The following is a 22,538-nucleotide window of genomic DNA, read 5'->3' as shown; positions in this document are numbered from 1 at the left end:
ACTTATTTCTGCGTTCCCCCATAACCTTTGACTTCTGTAGCATCAAGTGTTATATCCAATTCCTTCTTGAAATCATTTCTTGCTTTGGTGTTGACTGCTTTCCTCAGGCTCACCACTCTTGGAGTGAAGAAATTCCTCCTCATCTCCGTCCTACATAGTTTACCCCATTTCCTGAGGCCATGACCATTGGTTGTGGAGTCCTCCACCATCAGGAACATCTTTCTGCATCTAGTCCTGTTAAAATTTTGTGTTTTTTTTTATGAGACCACCCCCACATTGTCCTGAACTCCAGTGGATATAATTTTGACTGATTCAACCTTACCTCATACATCAACCTGCCATTTCGGGAATTACCCTGGTAAACCTATGCTGTATTCTCAGTAGAGCAAAAATATTCTCCCACAGGTAAGGAGATCAAAAATTTACACCATATTCCAGGTATGGTCTCACCAAGGCTCTGGATAATTGCAGTAACACATCCCTCTTCCTGTACTCAAATTCTCTGGATGAAAGCACTTTGGCAGACTTGGGTTACTATGGGAGGAAGGGATCATTGATGGTCATGACTACCTTGTCTTTAACACAGGGGCAGTGTATCACAATGGTTGGCATGGCTAAACTGCAGACCTGGGGCTAAGGCAATAATTTTGGAAGAGGTAGATTTCAGTGGAAGAGTTGTTTAGGAACATGTGAAAACTCAGAACAGATGGGGTCAGCAATGAGTGCAAAGAACAAAACGAACAGGAAGATTTGGAGGGAGTCACCTACACTACCAGGCTGAGCCTGCGACTTACCATGTCACACATGATCTATGTTGCCTTCCATCCACATCTGAATTACAAATGGACAATGGAAATGGAAAATGGCTGCCATCAGGTCTGGAATGGCCAGAGTTAATATTTGTTTCCTTTTTATGAATGTGGACTCTAATTGCACCTTCTCCCCGTGTCTGCGTGGGTTTCCTCCGGGTGCTCCGGTTTCCTCCCACAGTCCAAAGATGTGCAGGCTAGGTGGATAGGCCATGCTAAATTGTCCGTATTGTTCAGAGATGTGTGGGTTATAGGGGGATGGGTCTGGGTGGGATGCTTCAAGGGGCGGTGTGGACTTGTTGGGCCGAAGGGCCTGTTTCCACACTGTAGGGAATCTAATCTAATCTAATCTAATTGTGAGCAATGCAAAGCTCTTTAAGGGGTAATTGTCGAAATTTGGCACTCACACAATACAGTTTAAAGACATCTGTAATCATAGAACCCTGCATGTGTCCAACTATGTGGCAAATAAATCCTAGTCACAAGCAATCTTGACCATATCATTGGTCATTACTGATGATCGATAGTCATCTCTGTGATGCAGAAGTAATCACAGGAGTGTCAACTACAGACCACAATCCACAAATCCAAAGTCTCATAGGCTGCATAAAGGCATTGAGCTGATTTCTCCTCACCTCGAACTGTTAGTATTTGCCATATGGTCTTTAAATGATGCTGCCTTTCATGGGTGATGGCAAGGGGGAACAAAGGTCTCAGTCATCTTACTAAACTTACGAATACCTTACAAAAACTTATGTTGCCAGTCAACCATCCCTTGGCTCGTGCTTTCATCATCTATCCCACCTTCACCACTCCCGCCAATTTCAGCACGTCCCTCAGTAAAGAATTTGGATTGGATGGAACTCATCCAAAGGTTCTTTGAGAACTCAAGGGTGCGTTAGCGTACCCCAGGCAAAACATGCCCTGGAATTTGTTAGACAAGGTGTGGTCCCTGAACAGTGTTTGACAAGAAGGGATCCAGGAAAAGATTAGTTATTCTCATATCAGTATGAGGAAACTTTCTGGAAACAACTATCAATTAAATAGGTAGAGGTTGAGATCTTCAAGACTACATGGAACCAGTATGTCCTTATACACAACAGGCAGCTTATTGAAAAACCACAAGTGTTTTTCTCTCAGTTTTTGATCGTAGAACATAGAACACTACAGCACAGTACAGGCCCTTCGGCCCACGATGTTGTGCCGACCTATTATCCTACTCTAAGATCAAACTAATCTGCATACCCTTCACTTTACTATCATCCATATGCCGATCCAAGAGTCGCTTAAATATCCCTAATGTATCTGACTCTACTACCACCGCTGGTTAGTCTTTTAGAATAGCACATTAAGGTTGGTCGTTGGCTAAGTGTCTTCCATCTTCTCCAAGCCAAATTGGACAGTATCTTGGGAAATGCATCAGCAGTAAGAAAAGCCAGATCAATGAGCTTTTCCAGCCTTAAGGTTTTCAATATTTCTATGTTCCTATAGTTGTCCTCGTGTGGGCCGAATATGTCAAGCCAAAACATGCCTGAATGGGGGAATTTGCCTTGATCGTTGGTCTTACTACCTATGCCAGTGCCCGGAAGGTTTTACTGGACCCCACTGTGAAAAAGGTATCTGTTTTTTCTAATTATTTCAATCGCAGTTGTTAATAACAGCATTTTGTACTGACAAATAATACCCATAATGCATTCACCATGCTAACATTTTAATAGAACATAGGACATAGAAAAGTACAGCACAGTACAGGCCCTTCAGCCCAAGATGTTGTGCCGTGGATTAATCCTAATCAAAACTAAAATAACCTAATCTACATTCCCCTCAATTCACTGCTGTCCATGTGCATGTCCAGCAGTCACTTAAATGTCACTAATGACTCCGCTTCCACGACTACCACTGGTAAACTATTCCACGCGCTCACAACTCTCTGGGTGAAGAACCTCCCTCAGACGTCTCCTCTATACCTTCCTCCTAACACCTTAAAACTATGACCCCTCATGGCAGTCAATCCTGCCCTGGGGAAAAGTCTCTAGCCTTATCCACTTGGGTGGCAACTTTGAGGGGGCTATGCACTTGAACACCAAGATCCTGCTGTTCCTCCACACTGCCGAGAATCCTGCCTTTAATCCTATATTCAGCACTTAAGTTCGACGTTCCAAAATGCATCACTTCGCATTTATCCAGGTTGAACTCCATCTGCCATTTCTCAGCCCAGCTCTGCATACAGTCAATGTCTCACTGAAGCCTGCAATAGCCCTCGATACTATCAACGGCACCTCCAACCTTTGTGTCATCAGCAAACATACTAACCCACCCTTCAACCTCCTCATCCAAGTCATTTATAAAACCTACAAAGAGCAGAGGCCCAAGAACAGAGCCCTGTGGGACACACCTCCAGGCAGAATACTTACCATCTACAACTACTGTCTGCCTCCTGTCAGCCAACCAATTCTGAATCCAGACAGCCAAATCACCCTGTGTCCCATACCTCCTGACTTTACGAATGAGCCTGCCATGGGGAATGCGTACCACTCTTTTTTTTTCAAAAGCAGTTTAATCCTGTTAGATAGTGGAAATCTGGATAACAGTGGGAAAGATCTAGGTATTTGTTTAAGCTGCATAAGTGGTAGACATGAGATTTGATAACTAAATGAGATTTTCTATGGCTAATTATATTGCCACATTCACACTAATGCAAAATTAACTTGGGGAAAAGGAAACTTCAGTTAAACCCAAAGCAGGAAATAAAAGAAAATTCAGTTTGCCCATGAATTGTACACACCATTAGATGTAATTCTCCACTTCTCACTCAGCAAATTAAGTTAAAAATTACCAGCTCTGGCTCTGAAGCCTTTCTGGCATAAAGAAAAATCCAGGAGGCAGTTCCAAAATGTTCAGATTTGGCACTGCTTCGAGTAGAAATGCAATGTATTTTTAAACCTGATTAAGCATTCAGGAGATCCTTGTTTTTGCACAGTCAGTGCAAAATGCTCCATGCCTAAGTAAATCAGCCAATAACACATTGTCTTTGAAAATAACTGATTTCTTAATGATTTTCCAATGTCCAAAAACAAGCATTAAATTTTATCTACCATAATTCAACTCACTGTCAATCCCATCTGCCCTTCAGCTGCTTGATCAGATTATGTCAATCTCCCATATTTCCACCATCAAGGATAGTAAGGCCTGCAGTTTTGTTCAGCTTGCATTTAATTTCTGTGTGCAAGTTATTTACATACAATGGGCACCAATTCCTGCAGTAGTCAAGCAAGAGCATCTTGCTTTAGTCAGTGGTATTCCCTGAGGCGGGTCAGTGGGTTATCACTGGACTACAAGCCCGCTTAAATCCCACCACAATAGATGATGAAATGTGATTTCAATAAATAATACAGCAACCAAAAATTAGTCTGAGTGTGACCATGGAACAATTGTTGTGAAAGCCTACCTGGGTCATTAACGACCTTTCAGGAAGCAAATCTGCTGCCCTCACTTGGCCTAATGTGGTTGACTTCTGGCTGACTTCTGAAATAGCTTCACAAGCTACTGAGTTCAGTTGGGGCAGAGCAACAAATGCTGCCCTTGGTAGTGATGCCCGTTTCAGATACAAAAAATTATGTTTCCTTTTCTTCTGATAATTTTTTAGAAGTAAACGAGCTACCATCTTATCAGACCATAGGGCTGTTTTTTGAAGAGCGAGTGAGAGAAAGTGACAGAGAGAGAATGGTGATAGTTTAACCTGAGGGTCACCATGCCCCAGGTGAGGGGAGAGTCCTTTATAGGAACCTCAGATAGTGTGGAAATTAAACCCATGCTGTCAGTGTCACTCTGCATTCCAAACAAGCTGTCTGACGAACTGAGCTCACCAAATTTCTGATTTACTTTTTCCTGATAATGTGGATAGCTTAACAAGTGGATGAGAGATTCCGTAGAGATTTGGACCAATTAAGTGGTGGATGTAGAAATGACGCATTGACTTTTATAGCCGGTGTGGAGGGATGTACAAGCAGATTGGAGAACTTCTTCACTAGGTCTGCACCTGGGCCAGTCTAAGTTCCATTCACAGGTCCGTGCAGCTGGAGGGATTGTTAGACCTGGCCACCGACCTACTCCCCATTCCCTGCCCTCACCTCCCCCCCCCCCCCCCCCCCCAGTTTCAGTGATTATGTCCATGGCCGGTTATCTCTGGAGATGTCTGAAGTGCACTAAGTCCTCACAAAGCAACTTTTTGATTTAAGGGTAAGTTTCTTTTATGCTTTGTTCTTGTTATAGTGCTCCTTAAAGTGCCATTATTTTCAGTTGCTCATTCATTTTGATATCTTGGGTCTTAATGGTTTGCAAAATAGGATAAATCTAATATAAAAAACGTGGGAAAATAATGCATAAACCACAGTGTGGCAGCAATTAAGGATTTGGATTTGATTATTGAAGAGCCACTGCTCGTTCCTGTCCATGTGAAGCTGAATTCAAGACTAGCCAGGTACTGGATATATCTTGACTACAAATTGAAGTAACTATTCTACCCTCTCAAAGTACATTTCTGAGGTCATGTTTGGAATGCTGTGTACAGCTTTGGCAACACAGCTTCAAATTATTGCATTCAAAATCTGAGAGGAGCACAAGCGAGATTAATCCTGGGATTTCCTTCCGAACAACATTGCAGACTATAGTGACTGCTCACACTCCATACCAAATGGCACCTGCTCACGTTCACCTCCTTAAGGACAATTTGGGATGGCAATAAATGCTGGCCTAAGCAGGGATGCCCACATCCCATGGACGTACAAATGAAAAAAAGTCAATGCAGGCCAGCAAGTGTGAGATGAATGGCTCCATCACACACAGCTGAATTTTAGATGAGCTGAAATTCACAGAAGGCTAAAAATGGGAATCCAACCAAGGAGTATTGGAACAGTTGAGTCTGGAAGTGACAAATCATGAATAAGGGCTTATTGTGTTACTCCTCAAAAAGCTGTGCTGCTTTATGAAATGAATATGCAAATAAGTCAACAACCAGAATGACCAACTGCCACGTGCAGTCCAGCAAAAGCATGTATGAAGGAAATTGCATCTTTAGGTATTTGTAATTGTAAATTGTAATCTAAGATGTTTAACTTGTATGGCATTTTAATCAGATTCAATCCACAGTAATTAATCTGTGTCATTCACTATTTAACACAAGAAATATGATAGCTGAAATATAATAAGCTGAGAGTGCAACAGAAATGGGTAAGACATTTGCTTGGAAGTATTTCACTGTTCTTAAAATTCTTTAACTTATTTCTATACAAACATAGAAATTAGAAGCAGTGGTAGCTTGGCCCCTTGAGGCTGCTCTGACATTCAGTAAGGTCATGGCTGATCCATTGACTTCATATTCCTACCTATCCTCAATAACCTTTCACCACCTTGTTTAAAAACATCCATCTACTTCTGCATTAAAAATATTCATCCAGACTGCTTTCACTGACTTTAGATGAAGAGTATTTCAAAGATTCATGGTCTTCAGTGATAGAATATTTCTCCTTATCTCCATCTTAAATGGGCAATCCCTTATTGTTAAATAGAGAACCCCTTGTTCTAGAGGAAACTTCCTTTCCACATCCACCCTGTCAAGATTGCATGGAATTTTCTATGTTTCAATGAAGTTATCTCTTACTCTTCTAAACTGATGAGGATGCACATTGAGCCTGTGCAACATAGAATCCCTACAGCGTGGGAGCACTCAAGCCCAGACCCAGCCCGAACTAACACAGCAATTTTCTCATGGCTAACCCACCTAACCTGCACAATTTAGCCTGGCCAATCCACCTACTCTGCACATCTTTGGGTAGTGGGAGGAAACCAGAGCACTTGGAGAAAACCCACACAGTCACAGGGAGAATGTGCAAACTCCACACAGACAGTCACCCAAGACTGGAATTGAACCCAGGTCCCTGGTGCTGTGAGACAGCAGTGCGAACTACTATGCCACCCAGGTTTCCTCAGAAGACAATCCACCTGCTCCAGGTTTTAATCTGATAAACCTTCTTTGAACTGTTTCCAACATATTTAAATCCTTCAAGCAATCAATACTGTCAAGAATCTTGTAGATATAATCTCACTGATGTCCTGTAAAACTGAGGCATAACCTCCTTATTTTTGCTTTCCATTCCCCCTCTTGTTTTATAAATACCACATTTATAATTATGTTGTAAAGACATCTACAAAACCTGTAACAAACTGCAAGTTAATAAGAATTGGGGAAGGTTAAAATAGTATCAGAGATAATGGGAACTGCAGATGCTGGAGAATTCCAAGATAATAAAATGTGAGGCTGGATGAACACAGCAGGCCAAGCAGCATCTCAGGAGCACAATGCTGCTTGGCCTGCTGTGTTCATCCAGCCTCACATTTTATTATCTAAGAATTGGGGAAGGTTGGGAGAAGAATACTCTGTTGTTACTTTTCAAGGAAGAACACAGGGCTGACATGATAGGTAGAGTTTCCTCCTATGTTGTAAAATTCTATGAACAGGGTAAATTCTGATAGTTAGGTTTGTAGTTCACTGGTAGATGTGCTGACAATATGTGGGCAATAGGGACTGTAGACTGCACAGGCAAGTGTTCGAAACAGGAGGTTGGTTTGTACAGGTCTGGAGGCTTACGGAGGAAATATTGAAGCCGCATGAATGCAAGTGAAGCAACCAGAATGAGCAAGTACATTTCTGGATGCTGGAAAAGTGACATATGGACCCAAGGATAACAAACGAATATGATCCAAGCATCAAGGCTATGCTAACGTGTGTAACCTTTGATTTTGAGAGAACATGATTTATGCCAGGGTGATCGTCATTGTGGTTTTATGCCCACGTTTGATGCATTTAACTATTTGTTAATTTTCTGGGGAATATCTATTTCCCCAGAGACAGCAATAAATTTCAATGGACAATTTCATCTTGATTATTTCATCAAAGAAAGTTATAAACGTGAACAACTACTGAAAAACCACATAAAAGGAAACAGAAACCAAAAAGGAGATAAAGACATCAGTAGCATTGAAATACAGTTCAGAACAGACTCATCAGAAGGAATTCTGCTCCATATACAAGGAAGTATAAACTATACCACAGTCAAGGTAAATTTGTTTTTCATATTTTAATCAATAAAATTAACTAAATAATAAATAATTCCCTTCAGAGATTTTCATTGCAGATGAACTCATATTTATGTGCACTAAGTACTATTAATGAATTACAGCGTAATCCTTCTCAGCTGGATACATGTCTAAGAGCCTTTTTAACTTAATTTAGTTTAATAATCTGGTGTCGCATTTGTTCCAATTGCATAAAAACAACAATGACTTACATTTATGTTGTGCCAGAGGCATAATCATTATGAAAAGAAGCAGAGTTTGGAGTGAGAGCAAAGGGTTTGATCAGGTCAGCCAGTTCAGAGGAAGGCCTTAGGAGAGGGATTTGAGAAAACCTAGGAAGGGTATCTAGTGTTTGGGGTTTAGGTGATGGAAGGCATAACTTATATGTTGAGAAGAATATGGAAAATTCTGCAGGAAGGATTGTAGTGCTAGAGGAATGTACAGAGGTGGGTGAGTAAATAGATTCTTGATCAGGAGGGAAATCAGTGGTTATGGAAAGGAAACTGAGGAAGTTGACAGGAGGCATGATCCTATTCAAGGGGGCAAATGGCCTACTTCCGTTCCTATTTCTTATGGTCCCTAAGTATAAGGGCGTGATAGAATTTAAACATTAGAAGATTTTATATTAGAAACATTGGGGATGGGGTCAGCAACAATGAGTGATGGATGCACAGTGCTTGCTTCAGATTTCAATATGACGACAGAGTTTTGAAGCTCCCAATCTCATTGTAGCCACTGAATCATCTGCAATAGCTGCCCTTTGTCCTTGCAGCACTGACTGTTTCTCATCCACGTGCAGTCACTTAGAGACATTATCCAACGTACGATCTCAGTTTCCACGTGTACACAACTCACACCTGATTCTACCTCTTCATGATCTCGTACAACCCCTCCATTGCTTTACTGTAGCCAGACGGTTTATCTGACCTCCAGTTCAGGCTGAGACAAAATTAGGTACTCAAGAGGGATGAAGCCATTGCCATGTCCTTACCATCATCTAAATTCTGTTACTATAGATTCCACCCCATTCCCTGGCCATTTTACAATCTTGACATGCGATTTGAACCTATATTGAGCTTCCAGGACAAGGACTGTGTGGTACCCTCATGCTGCTTTAGCTGCATACCAGTTCAGCTCAATGTGAACATTGATCCTACAGAAAGTAAGACCTTCCACTGGGAGATCAGTTAGTTCAGTTTGTTTACATTGAAGACTAACACCTGCAACATGGGTTCAATTCCTGCACTAGCTGAGGTTACTATAGAGGACTTTCCCTCTCAGGCTCACACCTCAGGCATGGTGATTCTCAGGTAAAGCACCACCAGTCATCTCTCTTTAAAGAGGGCAGCCCTATAGTGTGGTGACTTTACCTTTAATCTGCCTCAGCCCATTTGCTGCTGAAACCCTCATTCATTACTTTTGTTATACGTTCATACAACCTGGAAGTCCCCGTTTGTTTTATTTATTGTGAAGATTTGATTTTTTTGTTTGGAACATAGAAGCATAGAAGCAGAAGTGGGCCATTCAGCCCATCGAGCCTGCTCCACCATTTAACACCATCATGATGGAACAAACGTTTCAATCCCTTTTACCCAGACTATCCCATAAGCCTGTTTGCCAATGGTAACCAGATACCCATCAACCTCAACTTTAAACATCCTGAAAGACTGAGCTGTTCTGGCCCTCTGAGGTAGAGAATTCCAAAGGTTCACAATCCTCTGAGTGAAAAGAAAATAATTTTTCCTCATCTTGGTCCTTATTTTTAAATTGTGTGTCCTGACTGGGGATTCTAGATGATCCTACCTGCATCTGCCCTGTTTATCCCTTAAAATATTCTGTGGTTTTCAGTGAGATCACCTCTCAATCTTTGAAATTCTAGAGAATGCAAGCCCAGTTTTCCCAATCTCTCTTCATACAACAGGATCACCGGAACAAGCCTGGTGAACCTTTGTTGCATTCGCTCAATGGTAATAGTATCCTCTTGAAGTAAGGTGAGACCAAATTTCAACATAGTACTCCAGGTACGGCCTAACCAAGCTTTTGTACAGTTAAAGCAACACCTCACAATTCCTGCATTTTCCATTGTGTTTAAACCATACCTTTTGTAGCTCACTCTAGTGATGATATTCAAAAAAGTCTGTTAATCATAAACTAAAGTATCCGGTTGGCTTCAGGCAGCTTCAAGTGCCCAAAAAATGGAAATTGTGTCTGGATATTGGCTGTTTTGTAGATTAGAAAGTATATCTGTTTCCTTTGTTAACTGTGGGATTTTACCTCCAGTGGGTGCACCTTTTCTTCCTTGTCAGGCTCTTTGTCTGAAAGTCAGCCTACTTGATAGACTTGCCTTCCAGTTAGACAGCAAAAACGACAAACAGCAGTGGATCTCATCTATGACCCAAGCTGTCTGACCTTTGTCCCGGTGATCATTGTAGCAATGAGTAACAAACACAGAGAAAATGCTGGACAGCTCAGCAGATTTGGCAATACCAGTGGAGAGAAAAGCAAAGTTGGCATTTCAAGTCAGATATGACACTTCTTCAGAAACTAAACTTAGAAGTAAATGAGAGTACTTCCATGTTCTAGTCATGAATCAGAAAAGCAATGAACTCAGAAGAGTGTACTCCATTATCGAAAGGAAGAGGACTGACTTTACTTACTTCTAATGGTGAAATACTGAGACAAGAATAAAATTCAACAATTAAAAGCAAAAAAAAAGACATTTGAAATATAATGTTGCTTTTCATTTTCAGATTATGGACGGGCAGATAAACTATATTTCTGATGCTGCCTCGATTGGTTACGTTGAACACTGTTTGAATATCTCAGTTTCTGATGGCAAATTCCATACTTTCAAAATGGAAAGTCATGACTCAGTCACTCGACTGATCCTTGACAAAAAACACATCAAAAACATCACACATCCCACTCAGCAGCTGGGTGGAATTTGGATCTCCACCTTATCTTTGGGGCAGGCACCGTTACTGCAGCTTGATAATCCAAATGAACAAGGTAAAGTATTGTTGATATAAATTTAATGTTTTGTTTAATAAACTAAGTATGATGTTGTCACAAAACAACTTAAATCCTTCTGCTAAAAAGCAGTACTTGTATGGAGATATTTAACTTCAGTGTGTTATTTGTGAGATCTTGCATCTCCTTCACCGTGAGAATTAGATATACACATTTGCACTATATGTGTAGGAAACCTTTTTTTGAAAAGCCACATTGTTTTATTCACTTTTAAGAGTACAATAGCAAGTATAAAGGCTGCTTTAATAATGTGCCTTGTATCATATTATTTCTCCACAAAATAGACAAACTAGAAGCTCAAGTACTAAATTAGCAGAGGCATTTTTGAGTTCTAAACATCAATTGAATATGACTCTAAGATGATCTGCACACTCTATGATTGATTGCCAAATAGAAAACATAAAGTGCCCATTCAAATGTACAATCAATGCTACTCGCAGCACAAAACAAACCACTTACATTTTCCACAGCTTGTGCGGGATGACTGAATTACGTCAAGTTAAAATTGGTGGTACCTGTGAAGCATTGAACACCAACGTTGATTAGTTGGCCAGAGTGCCTGGTTTTTACACTGTAAATCCTGTGCTTGTCACATGTTAAGATTCTTCAAAGTACGTAACCTGAAACTCAGATCAAGAAGTAAGGAGGAGGAGGAACGAGGTTTGGAGAGAAGCAAAAAGCAAAGGCTTCAAAAGTAGAGGGGGAGATAAAAAATGAGATCAGAGCATTGACAGTAATAATGTAATGGCTGAGCAAGCAGTTATTAATTTAGGAAAAGCAAAATCTGAGGCACAATGGGTCTATCAGAATCGGTAAGGTATGGAAAGTTAAGGTCAGGGAGGTATTTGGAACCACGTATGAGAATTTTTAATTGACAGGTAAAAGGAAACCATTGGACCTTGGAAGGGATTTGATGGGTAGAAATCATGAACTTTGTGCATGTGGGCAAATCTTGGATCATCTGAAGCACAGAGAGCATCTCTAAGTGCATTAGTGATGTCAAAATTTTGATTGGAAATCTATTGTTTCAGAAGCAGCATATGGGGAGGGGGCATTAGGAAGGAAGACAGAAACTATGGAAGAGTTGGAAGAACATTGCCTGTACTGCTTCACTTGAAATATCACAGTTCTGAATGACAAAACAAGCAGTAATTAAGACTTCTGTTGCTCTTGTGAGTAGGATAGAAAGATTGCTGATTGAGAAATAAAGCTTTTCGGGTCAAATACAAGCAATACTCTCTCAGGCAGTCTTTGTGATCAAATATTCCCACCAACTTTTGAATGGAAACCACTTAGCTTCATTTTATGAAAATCTTGTCACTTTCTACTGAAAGGAACCAACATAATTAAACCACAGAGGTAATAAGCTGTAGAGCTGGAGGAACATGGCAGGCCAAGCAGCATCGGAGGAGCAGGAAGGCTGACATTTTGGGTCGAGACCCTTAAACCACAGTTCTCTTAGGAAGTTTGGTGGATGATAATAATAGTAATGAGAAGAACAAATGAAAATAGATTGATGGAAATCGGTGGGTGTAGATAGATGAATTTTACAACATGTGAAGAAAGAAAAGTTTGAGCAGTTTATAAACAAAAAAGGAATCTAGGGTAGCTTCTGACTCCTAAAGGTAGTTTTTATTCTGTGTTAAATGATATGATATTTTGTTATTTTGTAAAGGCAAAATGGAAGTGAAACTATGCATGGACATTCCAGGAATCGCTTTACTGTTTACATATTTCACGTTAAAATCTAACTTGTAACATTTTAAGTATGAAACATGTATGTGATTTAGTGTATGTGATAAGGGAAAGCAAAAAGAACTGCAGATGCTGGAAATTTGAATCAATAACAGAAAATATTTGAAATATTCAGATCAGGCAGAATCAAATGGTCCACTTATGGGTTAACACGGAAAGCTAAGTATATGCAGACAATAAGTGAGAAAGAGATCATTGCTCACAGCTCTGCCTTATGCAAACTTCTTCAACCATAAATTAAATAATTAATTACTATTAGTATTTCAGATCCAAAACCTTTATTATTTTATTTGGAAGTAAACAAACGTTTATGTATAGACTGTTTAATGGATATGGTAATGTCACTGTAAGGAAGCTTATACCTCCAGCTCTTTGAATTCTCTGTTTATGTTAAAGAAGTGCTGTGAGATGCAGAAGAGGATCTATAACGCGGATTCTAATAGTGAAACTGACTATCATTGGATTCTATGATGATAGGGTGCATTACAACATTTTTTTTCACAATTTTCTTGTGAATAAATACCAGAAACTGAGGTACAACAAATAGTAAATATAATTTTGGAATGCTGGTAAAATTATTCCTCTTCTTTCATACTACATTTATCAATCAAGCCTACAAGTGTAGATGCTAAAGTAAAGAGGCAAGGAAAACAGTGAAACAAAGCATCAAAATTCTACACCAAGGTGTAGAGCTGGATGAACACAGCAGGCTAAACAGCATCAGAGGAGCAGGAAGGCTGGTGTTTTGCGCCTAGGCCCTTCTTCAGAAAATCTAAAGAAGGGTCTAGGCCCGAAACGCCAGCCTTCCTGCTCCTCTGATGCTACTTGGCCTGCTGTGTTCATCCAGCTCTACACCTTGTTATCTCAGATTCTCCAGCATCTGCAGTTCCTACTATCTCTGAATCAAAATGCTATAGATTTAATTTTTGTTTTGTCAAGGTGCTTGTATATTTGATGAAAGTAACTGCCCGAGTGTTGAAAATATCTTAATGGTTTACTTCAAAAAAGGCTAAAAATACAGTTTTGCTTCTTGATGTGTAAAACTCAATAGCCCAAAGCAACACTTAATGAGGCATGAAAATGCCTAATTGTCAGAAGATGGGCATGGAGTGAATCCTGGGAAACATTCATAACTAAACGGTGCCTCTCCTTTCTGCTATGTTTTTGATTACAAACAATTTAGCCTTCTCAAGGATATCATGCAGATGTGTTGAATTAACAGCTTTTGAAAGCCCTCTAATACACATCTACTTTATACAGTATCTGAATTGCCATTTTTGACACATACATTTTTGTTTTCAAGAAGAAAGTGTTCTGTATGTCTCAGAGTCAACAGTAACCACAAAGAATAATACCATTCATGTGGTTTGAAACAGTCTTGCATTGTTAGATTTCTATTTACAGAAATCTAACATTGTTACGCTTTTACAAAAGAGGATAATTTTAAAAATATTAAGAATTAAAACAAACAAAAATGAGAAAATAATACAAGGTTCATAACTATGGCATTGAAATTCCTGCTAGTGCCGTACAGGTACCATCAGTGGAATACAAACAATTTATTACTCATACTTGACACAAAATGTTACAAACTTCAGTTGTTCCACTTATACGTGGTCATTCTCTCGTGTAGAATGCTTGCCGATGGAAAGGTCACAGCATTAATCCTCTAATTCAGCTGTGATCTGCAATTAGGGAAGCATTTAAATACCTCAAATAGAATTGGAAAAGTTAAGCCAACAGTTTACTTTGTAAAATTACTGTGGAATTAACTGTCCTGGTTGAGGCATACAAGCTGTTCTGCCACAGGCTTGGAACAGGAGGCATACAATCTCTGTTTATTATGTTAATTTATTTGCTTTTGCATGTGGTAACACTATTGAAGCTGCACTTTACTGCCCGTCGCTTGTGCTCTGAGAAGCTAGGGGTGGTCCTTCTCGAAACAGCACAATGCTTTGATTGTACTCTCATGGTAATACTAGGTAGAGAGCTGCATTTTTGTCCTAATCAGTGCCCAACACACTGAACCAAGTCTTTGACAGGATTCTGCACAGTAGACTAATTAATAAAGTTAGATCACATAGGATTCAGGGTGAGCTTGCCAATTGGATACAATATTGGCTCGACAGCAGGAGACAGAGCAATGGTGGAGGGTAGTTCCTTGGACTGGAAGCCTATGACTAATGGTGTTCCACAGAGATCGGTGCTGGTTCTACTTTTTTTGTTATTTATATAAATGGCTTAGATGAGATTATAGAAAGCAGGGTTAGTAAGTTTGTGGATGACACCGAGATTGCTCATTAGTGAACAGTGAAGATTATCTAAGATTACAAGGAGATCTTGATCAACTGGGTCAATGGGCTGAGGATGGAGTTTAGCTTGGATGAATGCAAGATTTTGCATTTTGGTAAAACAAACAAAGGCAGGATTTATACAATTAAAAGTAGGGACTTGGGCAGTATTGTAGAACCAAGAGACCTAAGGGTTCAGGTACAACAACCTTTGAAGTTTGCATCACGTATAGACAGGGTGGTGAAGAAGACATTTAGCATGCTTGTCTTCATTGCTCAGACGTTTGAGTGCTGGAGTTGGGACTTTATGTCGAGGTTGTACAGGAAGTTGGCGGGGCCTCTTCTGGAGTACTGTGTCCGATTCTATTGTCCCTCCTTTCGGAAGGATATTATTAAGCTGGAGAGGGTTCAGATGTATGTCAGGTCCAGTTCAATGTGTTTGTTGATGTAGTTCCGTTCGGAATGCCAGGCCTCCAGGAATTCCCTGGCATGTCTCTGATTGGATATACACACCACTGAAAAACAGAACCAGAAGTGATGCCAACCACCCCAGCAAACTGAGGCGTATAGATAACAAGTGGGTCAGAACACCAACGCGTAATCAGAGGTGCACTGATGATGTTACCTAGCAGGATGACAAAATGGCTGCAATCAAACACACCGGCTCGGTGAGCAAGTCTACAACTTCATCCGCAACCCAAGCTATAAACCTTCTCAAAAACTTTGATCATATTCCCTCTTTACCCTCCAGCAATCTCTTCAATGACAACAAATGGGTGTTAATCAAGTTCGCATCATGCACAGGACATTAGTTTATGGGCACATATATTCTTGTTTTTATGCGATTCAAAACTGTATTTGTTACACAAATACAGCTTTATACAGCAAGATTGGGTCACCACCATGCAGTCCGATCAATTCAGATAAGCTAAACATTCAGTTGAATGCTTAGCTCAAGGTTGATTTGACAATATGTGGGACATGATGCCAATTAAACAGTTTGCAAATACAAATTGTTTGACTTGACATCAAAGTACCTATCACATGATCTAGAAATGTGTCAGAAGTGAGTCATGTAACCTGGAAGGAAACATAGACCAGACAATAAATTCATCGTTCTTCTTATGAATTGTATTTGGCTGTAGTTCAGTGACTTACGAGAGCTGCAAACTTTAAATGAATTATAACAATAAGCTAAACCTTTGGAAATTTGGCATAATTCTTGATTTGCCATGAGCTGTATAATTTGTTGACTTACTTTTCTTCCATCCTAGGTTTCAAAGGATGCATCAAAATATTCAAATTCAATAATCATGTGATGCCATTTGCTGGATCAAATGATTTAGTTGAAGTACGGCCAAGTGACAGCCTAATGCAGATTGGATGCAGAGGGCCTAATGCCTGCTCAAACAACTCGTATCCAACTGGAATGAGGGGAATTGATTTATGGCTTGCATATGAGTGTCTTCTAGTTAATTGTTTTTCTGACCTGTGTAAGCATGGTGGTACGTGTCTTCTTTCCTCAGATGGCACAAATCACTGCAGCTGCAAACCAGATTTTATTGGATCTTTCTGTGAGTTCTGCGCGTCAACAATTAATGACTATGCAGCCTGTCAGACAGGCAATGTTCAGTTCCCACAATGGAGCATAGCAGTAATCATACCTGCTACTCTAGCAGTAATTCCTCTGATAGCTTTGTTTACCAAATGTCTGCATACTACTTTGAAAAATAAGGGAACCAAAATGATTGAATCAGTCCAAGCAGATTGTGAGAACAAAACGTTCGATGGTCAGGATGATGACGTTGACACAAAACGATGCACTCTTGACAATGCAGGAAAGCAGCCAGATATCCTCAAGGCAGAAAATAGTTATCACATCATGGATGAAACATTTATTAGTGCTACAAGCATGGAGCAGAATAAGAACTGTAATGGCCAAGCATATGACTTAGAGGTCAATGACGTTAATAATGCAAGCAGTATAGCTTCTTCAGATTTTGACGTAATTCAGTGCTGCACACAGTTCCAGGCCAGCAATGATCATTATACAAATGTAATTCTCCCTAGAAGCACACACAATAAATCTCAACCATTCGTGGCTATTGTGAATCAAAGAAACATCCAATCTCCTGTAAATCAACAAAGTGCTATAGGCCACAATCAAGTCCTGAGAAATGGATTTACAAATCAACATTTTCCTCAAATGTGCTCATCAGAATGGTTTCCTTCATCAGTCTTAATTACAAAGCGAAAACATTTCATCAATAATCTTTATTTGACTGACTATGAAACAGACCATCCCCACCATGGTCATTTTGACAGCAAGCAACCAAGTGAAGGAGGTATCGATAACTTGAGTTTTTGTGGAGATGATCAAATTGAAACTTTACCTACCGTGTCAACACTTACGTCCAGCTCTAAACCCAACAGGGGAACGATCCAGTTAATTGAGAGACTCCCACTTGGTCTGTCTGTGGAAGAGGTGAAAAGATTGAATGCACCAACAATTCACAAATCAGTGAAGAGCACTGCTCAAATAACTACACTGTCACAAGTTCCACAAAGAACTGTAGCCCAGGGACACCCTCCAGGTATCCGTCCTTCTACAGACACTTCATCTGATAGTGATTCCCATAGTTCTTTCACTTGTTCAGAGTATAACTATGAAAGGGAACTTCCAGCATACAGTCATTCATCTGTGCATAGATATGCTCAACAAGATTCAGGGAGAAATATTGTTGAGAATGAAAGGATGTTAAATGAAAGGGAGATTAGATTACAAGGACATGAAAAACAGCACGCATCCAACATGTGTTTAATAGGCACTGAAATTATTACTGAGGAGGATTCAGATACTAATGTGCAACCATGTGATGATTCCCCTGTTAATAAAACACACAACTGGGGTGATATTTTAAACTGGGGACCAAGATTTGAAATATATGTTGAGATTTTCAAGGACCTTGCTCAGTTTCCAAGTGAACCAGGGAGTGAAAATCAATTTTCTACTGCTGGAGAGAGTGAGCATGAAGAATTTCTGTGAGACTCTATTTATAAATCGCTTTATAGAGCAATCTCTGTATATTTAGTGCTTTTCATGTATACATTTACTAAAAATATATTGTTCATTGAAAATTTCACAGCTTTTTTATAAAAAAATGGCTTTGTGCACAGGTTTTGCAAGTTGAAGAACAGTAACACTGCATAGTTTCCAAGTTAAAACCAATTACCTCATAATCCATTGTTATTTGCTCCATTATCAAATTTAAACAGCTTTCACTGGAATATTTATTTGCTACTTAGTCTCCTTCCATCGCAGCAAAGTGACAAACGTACAGACAAGTTGTGGATTCTATTGCTATAAGAAAAGTGTCATTTTGTCACCAATGTGAATTAGACTAAAAAAAGTATATCTATATATATCTGTATAAAACATTCCATTCCATTTTCAGTGAGTTTATTTTCCAGTGTAATATCAGGTGAAGTCAACAGCTTGGGGATGGAAGCCTTTTCTGCCAATTTTCCATTTCCCGAAATGAATCCTACAAAATTTTCTAACAAGAATTGACCCTTCCTGTAATCCACCCATCAAGTGCCAGCTACCTCCTAACGATGCAATCATCATCCCTCCTGCCTGCCCTTCCCCATTTACATGAAAGTAGCATACAATGATAGATGTGGATTGAACAATAAAGCTGATCCTGGAACGCCCTGTGAGTAAGGGGGTGGGAGATGTCACCTTTTCATAAGCAATCAGAAGCAAATTCTCAACTGTGGAGGCTAAATGCCGAAAGCAAATATGCACTCAAACTAGATTTTCCTGACTTACACTGACAATGCCATATGAACGGAAATCAAAAGGAGCATTTGTTACCAGGATCAGCTGAGACAGAAATGTGAGGAAATGTGCCTAATGGTTGATGAAGTTTTGAGCAGTGTAAGTTTGAGAAGTTTAAAGCCCAAAACATATTTCCCCGAGCTATTTTCCTCGATATTCTTCCCTGTTTTTTTGTGAGCTCCTTTGATTATGCAGCGGCATAAATAGTATGTTGTTTGGTCTGGCATATGGTACCTATTATTATGGGTAAATAATTAGAGAGTATGTGTCTCAAATATTTCTGTTTCTGCGTCAAGGTTCATTTATTTGAAAGTTAAGGACATGTGATGAAACTGTTTATCAGTCAGTGGATTATGTTGGAGAGTTATATGATGGGGGTTAAAGAAAGCCACCAAGAATCTGATTAATCTAATTGCTGCATAGAAAGCAATGTAAGGATCAAGGCTACTACATTCTCATGTATGACAGAGTAACGAAGAGGAAAGCCAGTCCTGGCTCATGTGGGAAAATGTCATCATTTGAAGCTGGTTGTAGGGCAGGCCTTCATACAATACTTGTGCAGCCTGATAAGGTCAGAATTTTAAATTGAAAATAAACATATTGCTCCTGATATTTCTTCACAGATCAGTACCTCCATATCAGAAATTTGACCGATTAAGCCAGCAGCAGTGCTAGCATTGTTGAGGTTGCAACGAAAGACGAGATGAACGAGGAATTACCCAGTGCCAACAGGACCATTGGCATGAGGCTCAGGGAGTCATAGCTATGGATCAACAGGCAGTGTCTGAAGAGGGGAAACTGGCTTTTCATCTCTGTCAAGTGATTTTTTTATAAGAGATAGCCTACCAAAGGGATTGTAGCTACCTGCATGGGTGAAAGGCATTGACAGAGATACTTTGACAGGATTAGGATCAGTCTCACCCATATTTGCCATCACCCACAGACAGATCTGCACCTGGGTATCAGCACTATGCCCATAGCCTCAAAGATCACAGCAGTATTGAACTTGCTACCAACCAGCTCCTTTCAAATTACAACCAGGGATGTGTAGCATCTGTCAATTGGCAGCCCACAGATGCCATTTAAAAGAAAGTCATACAGTTTATTTATTTCACCATGGACCCAGAAAACCAAGATACCTGAACCTTTGGATTTGGAGTCACTATTGGGTTCTTCCAGGGACTTGCGGGTCACACTTTTTTTTATTTGCTCATGGCATGTAGACATTCTGAATAAGGGCAAATTATGGTGCAGAGCCATTTCTGCCATAAAGGAAATGCTTGTGTTGTACCTTTAAAATGTTCAATTACTATGCTGTTACTATTAAGCTAATTTGTTCCCTTGGCAGCAATTACCTCCTGTTCAGTTTCTTGGACAAAGCATCAGAATGGGCCTGCTTTTATATGACACAAACCTCAGTTTGCAAGGAGCATTCACCTATTACAGAGATATAGAGGGACTGAACCATGCTGACTGACTCCCAGAATCCAAACATCAATCATAAGCACCTGCTTTCTTGAGATTGTATTTCTCCCACAACACAGCAGTGAATGATAACCTCTGAACCCTTTACACAGATGCACACGTGTAGCACAGACTGCGATCAGTGCCCGTCCACATGGAAAACATAGAAAGTTTAATAGATTGTAAGAAACCACAAGACTGTTGTATAATATTTGTGTCAAGTTCCCGCTTGCACAGAAAGTTGAAACCCATGCATCCAAAGTGAAGTCAATGTTATTCAATCTTTCTTCTCCTGCCGCTAGGTCCTGTTTCCACCTTTGAAGCTACAACTACACTTGAGTGAACATGCTGGCTACTTTACTGGCTTTCATCCAAAAACTCTGGCGTTCAGGGCCCAGCAATTTCTGGCCTGCTACAGGGTTCCTGTACAAGTGCAGCTACAATCTCCCAGGCCTAACCTGACAGAGGTGTTGAGTCCCTGTCAGAGAGGTGGTGTCGCAGGGTACCTCTGCACGGTCCTCAGATGATAACCCTGGGTTCCTGTTTGTTGCACCTCCATCCTGTCAGTGCACAATGGCACTGCTTTCTGTGTTGAGAGGTTGGAGCTCCTGCAGGGAGAGGTGGCCCTTTAGCCATCTGCCACCTAGCCAGTGCCCAAATACCTCCATGGCTTGAGCAATGGATTGAAGTTCTTTGCATATAACCTGCAGATGCTGATTCTTCTACTGGACCTGACTGTCCACGTTGGTCGTCAACCCTTCCAAGATGGCACTTAGATGCTAGATCCACAATGTCAGAGAAAACTTGGATAGACTTTGCCCTTCTTTGCTCCAGCCTGTATATGATCACTGACACGTCTGCCAGATCTTCCCTTTTATTTGCCTATGTACCAGCATCAGCTCTCAACCAAGCCCAGAGGTTCATTGTCTTCTGATACCTGTACCAAGGCAGCTCAAACAGAGCTGGTTCCTGAGTCTAATGGCTAGGGCTGCCCAAGAGGACCTGGCTCCAGTGTAGCAGGAGGATAAATGCAATCTACCAGGGTATGTCCCAACAGCTACCCAATGCTCCATGAGTGTGAGTTCAGCAGGGGCCTGTTCTCCAGCAGTCCTTCAAGTGCCATTGTCCTCAGTCACTTGTTCCCCCTCTAGCTGTGGGCCCATGTCAATACTGTGCTTACACCAGAATGCAACTCCAAGCCTACTCTAGTTAGATCAATCTATGTTGGTGAAAGGTAAGGAGGAAGGCCTTGGTGGTTCAACCTCTGAGTGACGAGGCCGTTCCTCAAATATGAGATTCAAGAATTGGTAGATATGGGTCTGAGGGGGGGAGCTCTCATTTAATGATCATGGTTCATGAGTGGGACCCTGGGGCTTTTGCAAACTGCCAGCCTTAACGAAGGTTTCATTGCAATGTAAGTAACAGTAACCAATTTGAGGCATTCTCACCAAATAGCTGTAGACAGCCAATATCCTTCAACTCTCCTTGTTCTTCTGCTAGCATGGTGGTCTTCTCCCTGCAGGAAGTCAGAAGCATTATGTCAGGCATGGACAGAATGCCTTATGAGCAAAGGCTAGACAGGCTAGATCTGTCGCCCCAGGGGTTTAGAAGAGTCAAAGGTGACTTAATTGAAACGTATAAGAACCTAAGGGGACTTGACTCGTTAGATGCGTAAAGGATGTTTCCTCTTGTGAGAGAATCTAGAACTAGAGGTCACAGTTTAAAAATAAGGGGGAACCCATTTAAAACATAAGTGAGGAATTTTTTTCTTTCAAAAATGTTGTGAGTCTTCGGAATTATCTTCCTCAAAAAGCAGTGGATGCAGAATCTTTAAATATTTTTAAGGCAGAGGTAGACAGATTCTTGATTTTTCATGTCAGGAATGTAGATTTGAAGTGAAAATCGAATCAGCCTTGATTGTATTGAATGGTGGGGCAGATTAGAAGGGCTAAATGGCCTACTTTTGTGCCATGCGTGTTCTTCGCCTGCGAAGGAATAGCGTTGAGTCATTAATATGGGTACACGAGCACATTGCCAGCACTGCAGGTAGCTACAGCTACAAACAGAGATGTCATTCACAAACTGTAATATTCCGTGAGCATTGTTGAATGGTACGTGGTTCTGTGCCAGCAAAGATCTACTGTTGCTGAAAAATAACAAAGTGTTAATATCGTGTATTTATGCCAGAGGTATCTGTGTGATCTTCACCCAAGC

The 22,538-nt window shown here is 40.5% G+C and overlaps 1 protein-coding gene across 1 annotated transcript in view; it reads left to right on the top strand.

Annotated features, from left to right (window-relative positions):
• Positions 1–18,108, top strand: part of LOC125453053 (protocadherin Fat 4) — a 124,344-nt gene extending 106,236 nt beyond the window's left edge. The window contains exons 13-16 of the mRNA XM_059646969.1: positions 2,301–2,425; positions 7,714–7,925; positions 10,694–10,952; positions 16,546–18,108. Coding sequence (XP_059502952.1) covers positions 2,301–2,425; positions 7,714–7,925; positions 10,694–10,952; positions 16,546–18,065 — 2,116 coding nt within the window. The 3' untranslated portion in view covers positions 18,066–18,108. The remainder of the gene's footprint in view (positions 1–2,300; positions 2,426–7,713; positions 7,926–10,693; positions 10,953–16,545) is intronic.
• Positions 18,109–22,538: the final 4,430 nt, after the last annotated feature.

This window comes from Stegostoma tigrinum, chromosome 6 (assembly GCF_030684315.1).
Source record: "Stegostoma tigrinum isolate sSteTig4 chromosome 6, sSteTig4.hap1, whole genome shotgun sequence".
Lineage (NCBI taxonomy): Eukaryota > Metazoa > Chordata > Chondrichthyes > Orectolobiformes > Stegostomatidae > Stegostoma > Stegostoma tigrinum.
The sequence above is the reverse complement of the archived record's forward strand: the minus strand, read 5'-3'. Positions and strand labels throughout refer to the sequence as shown.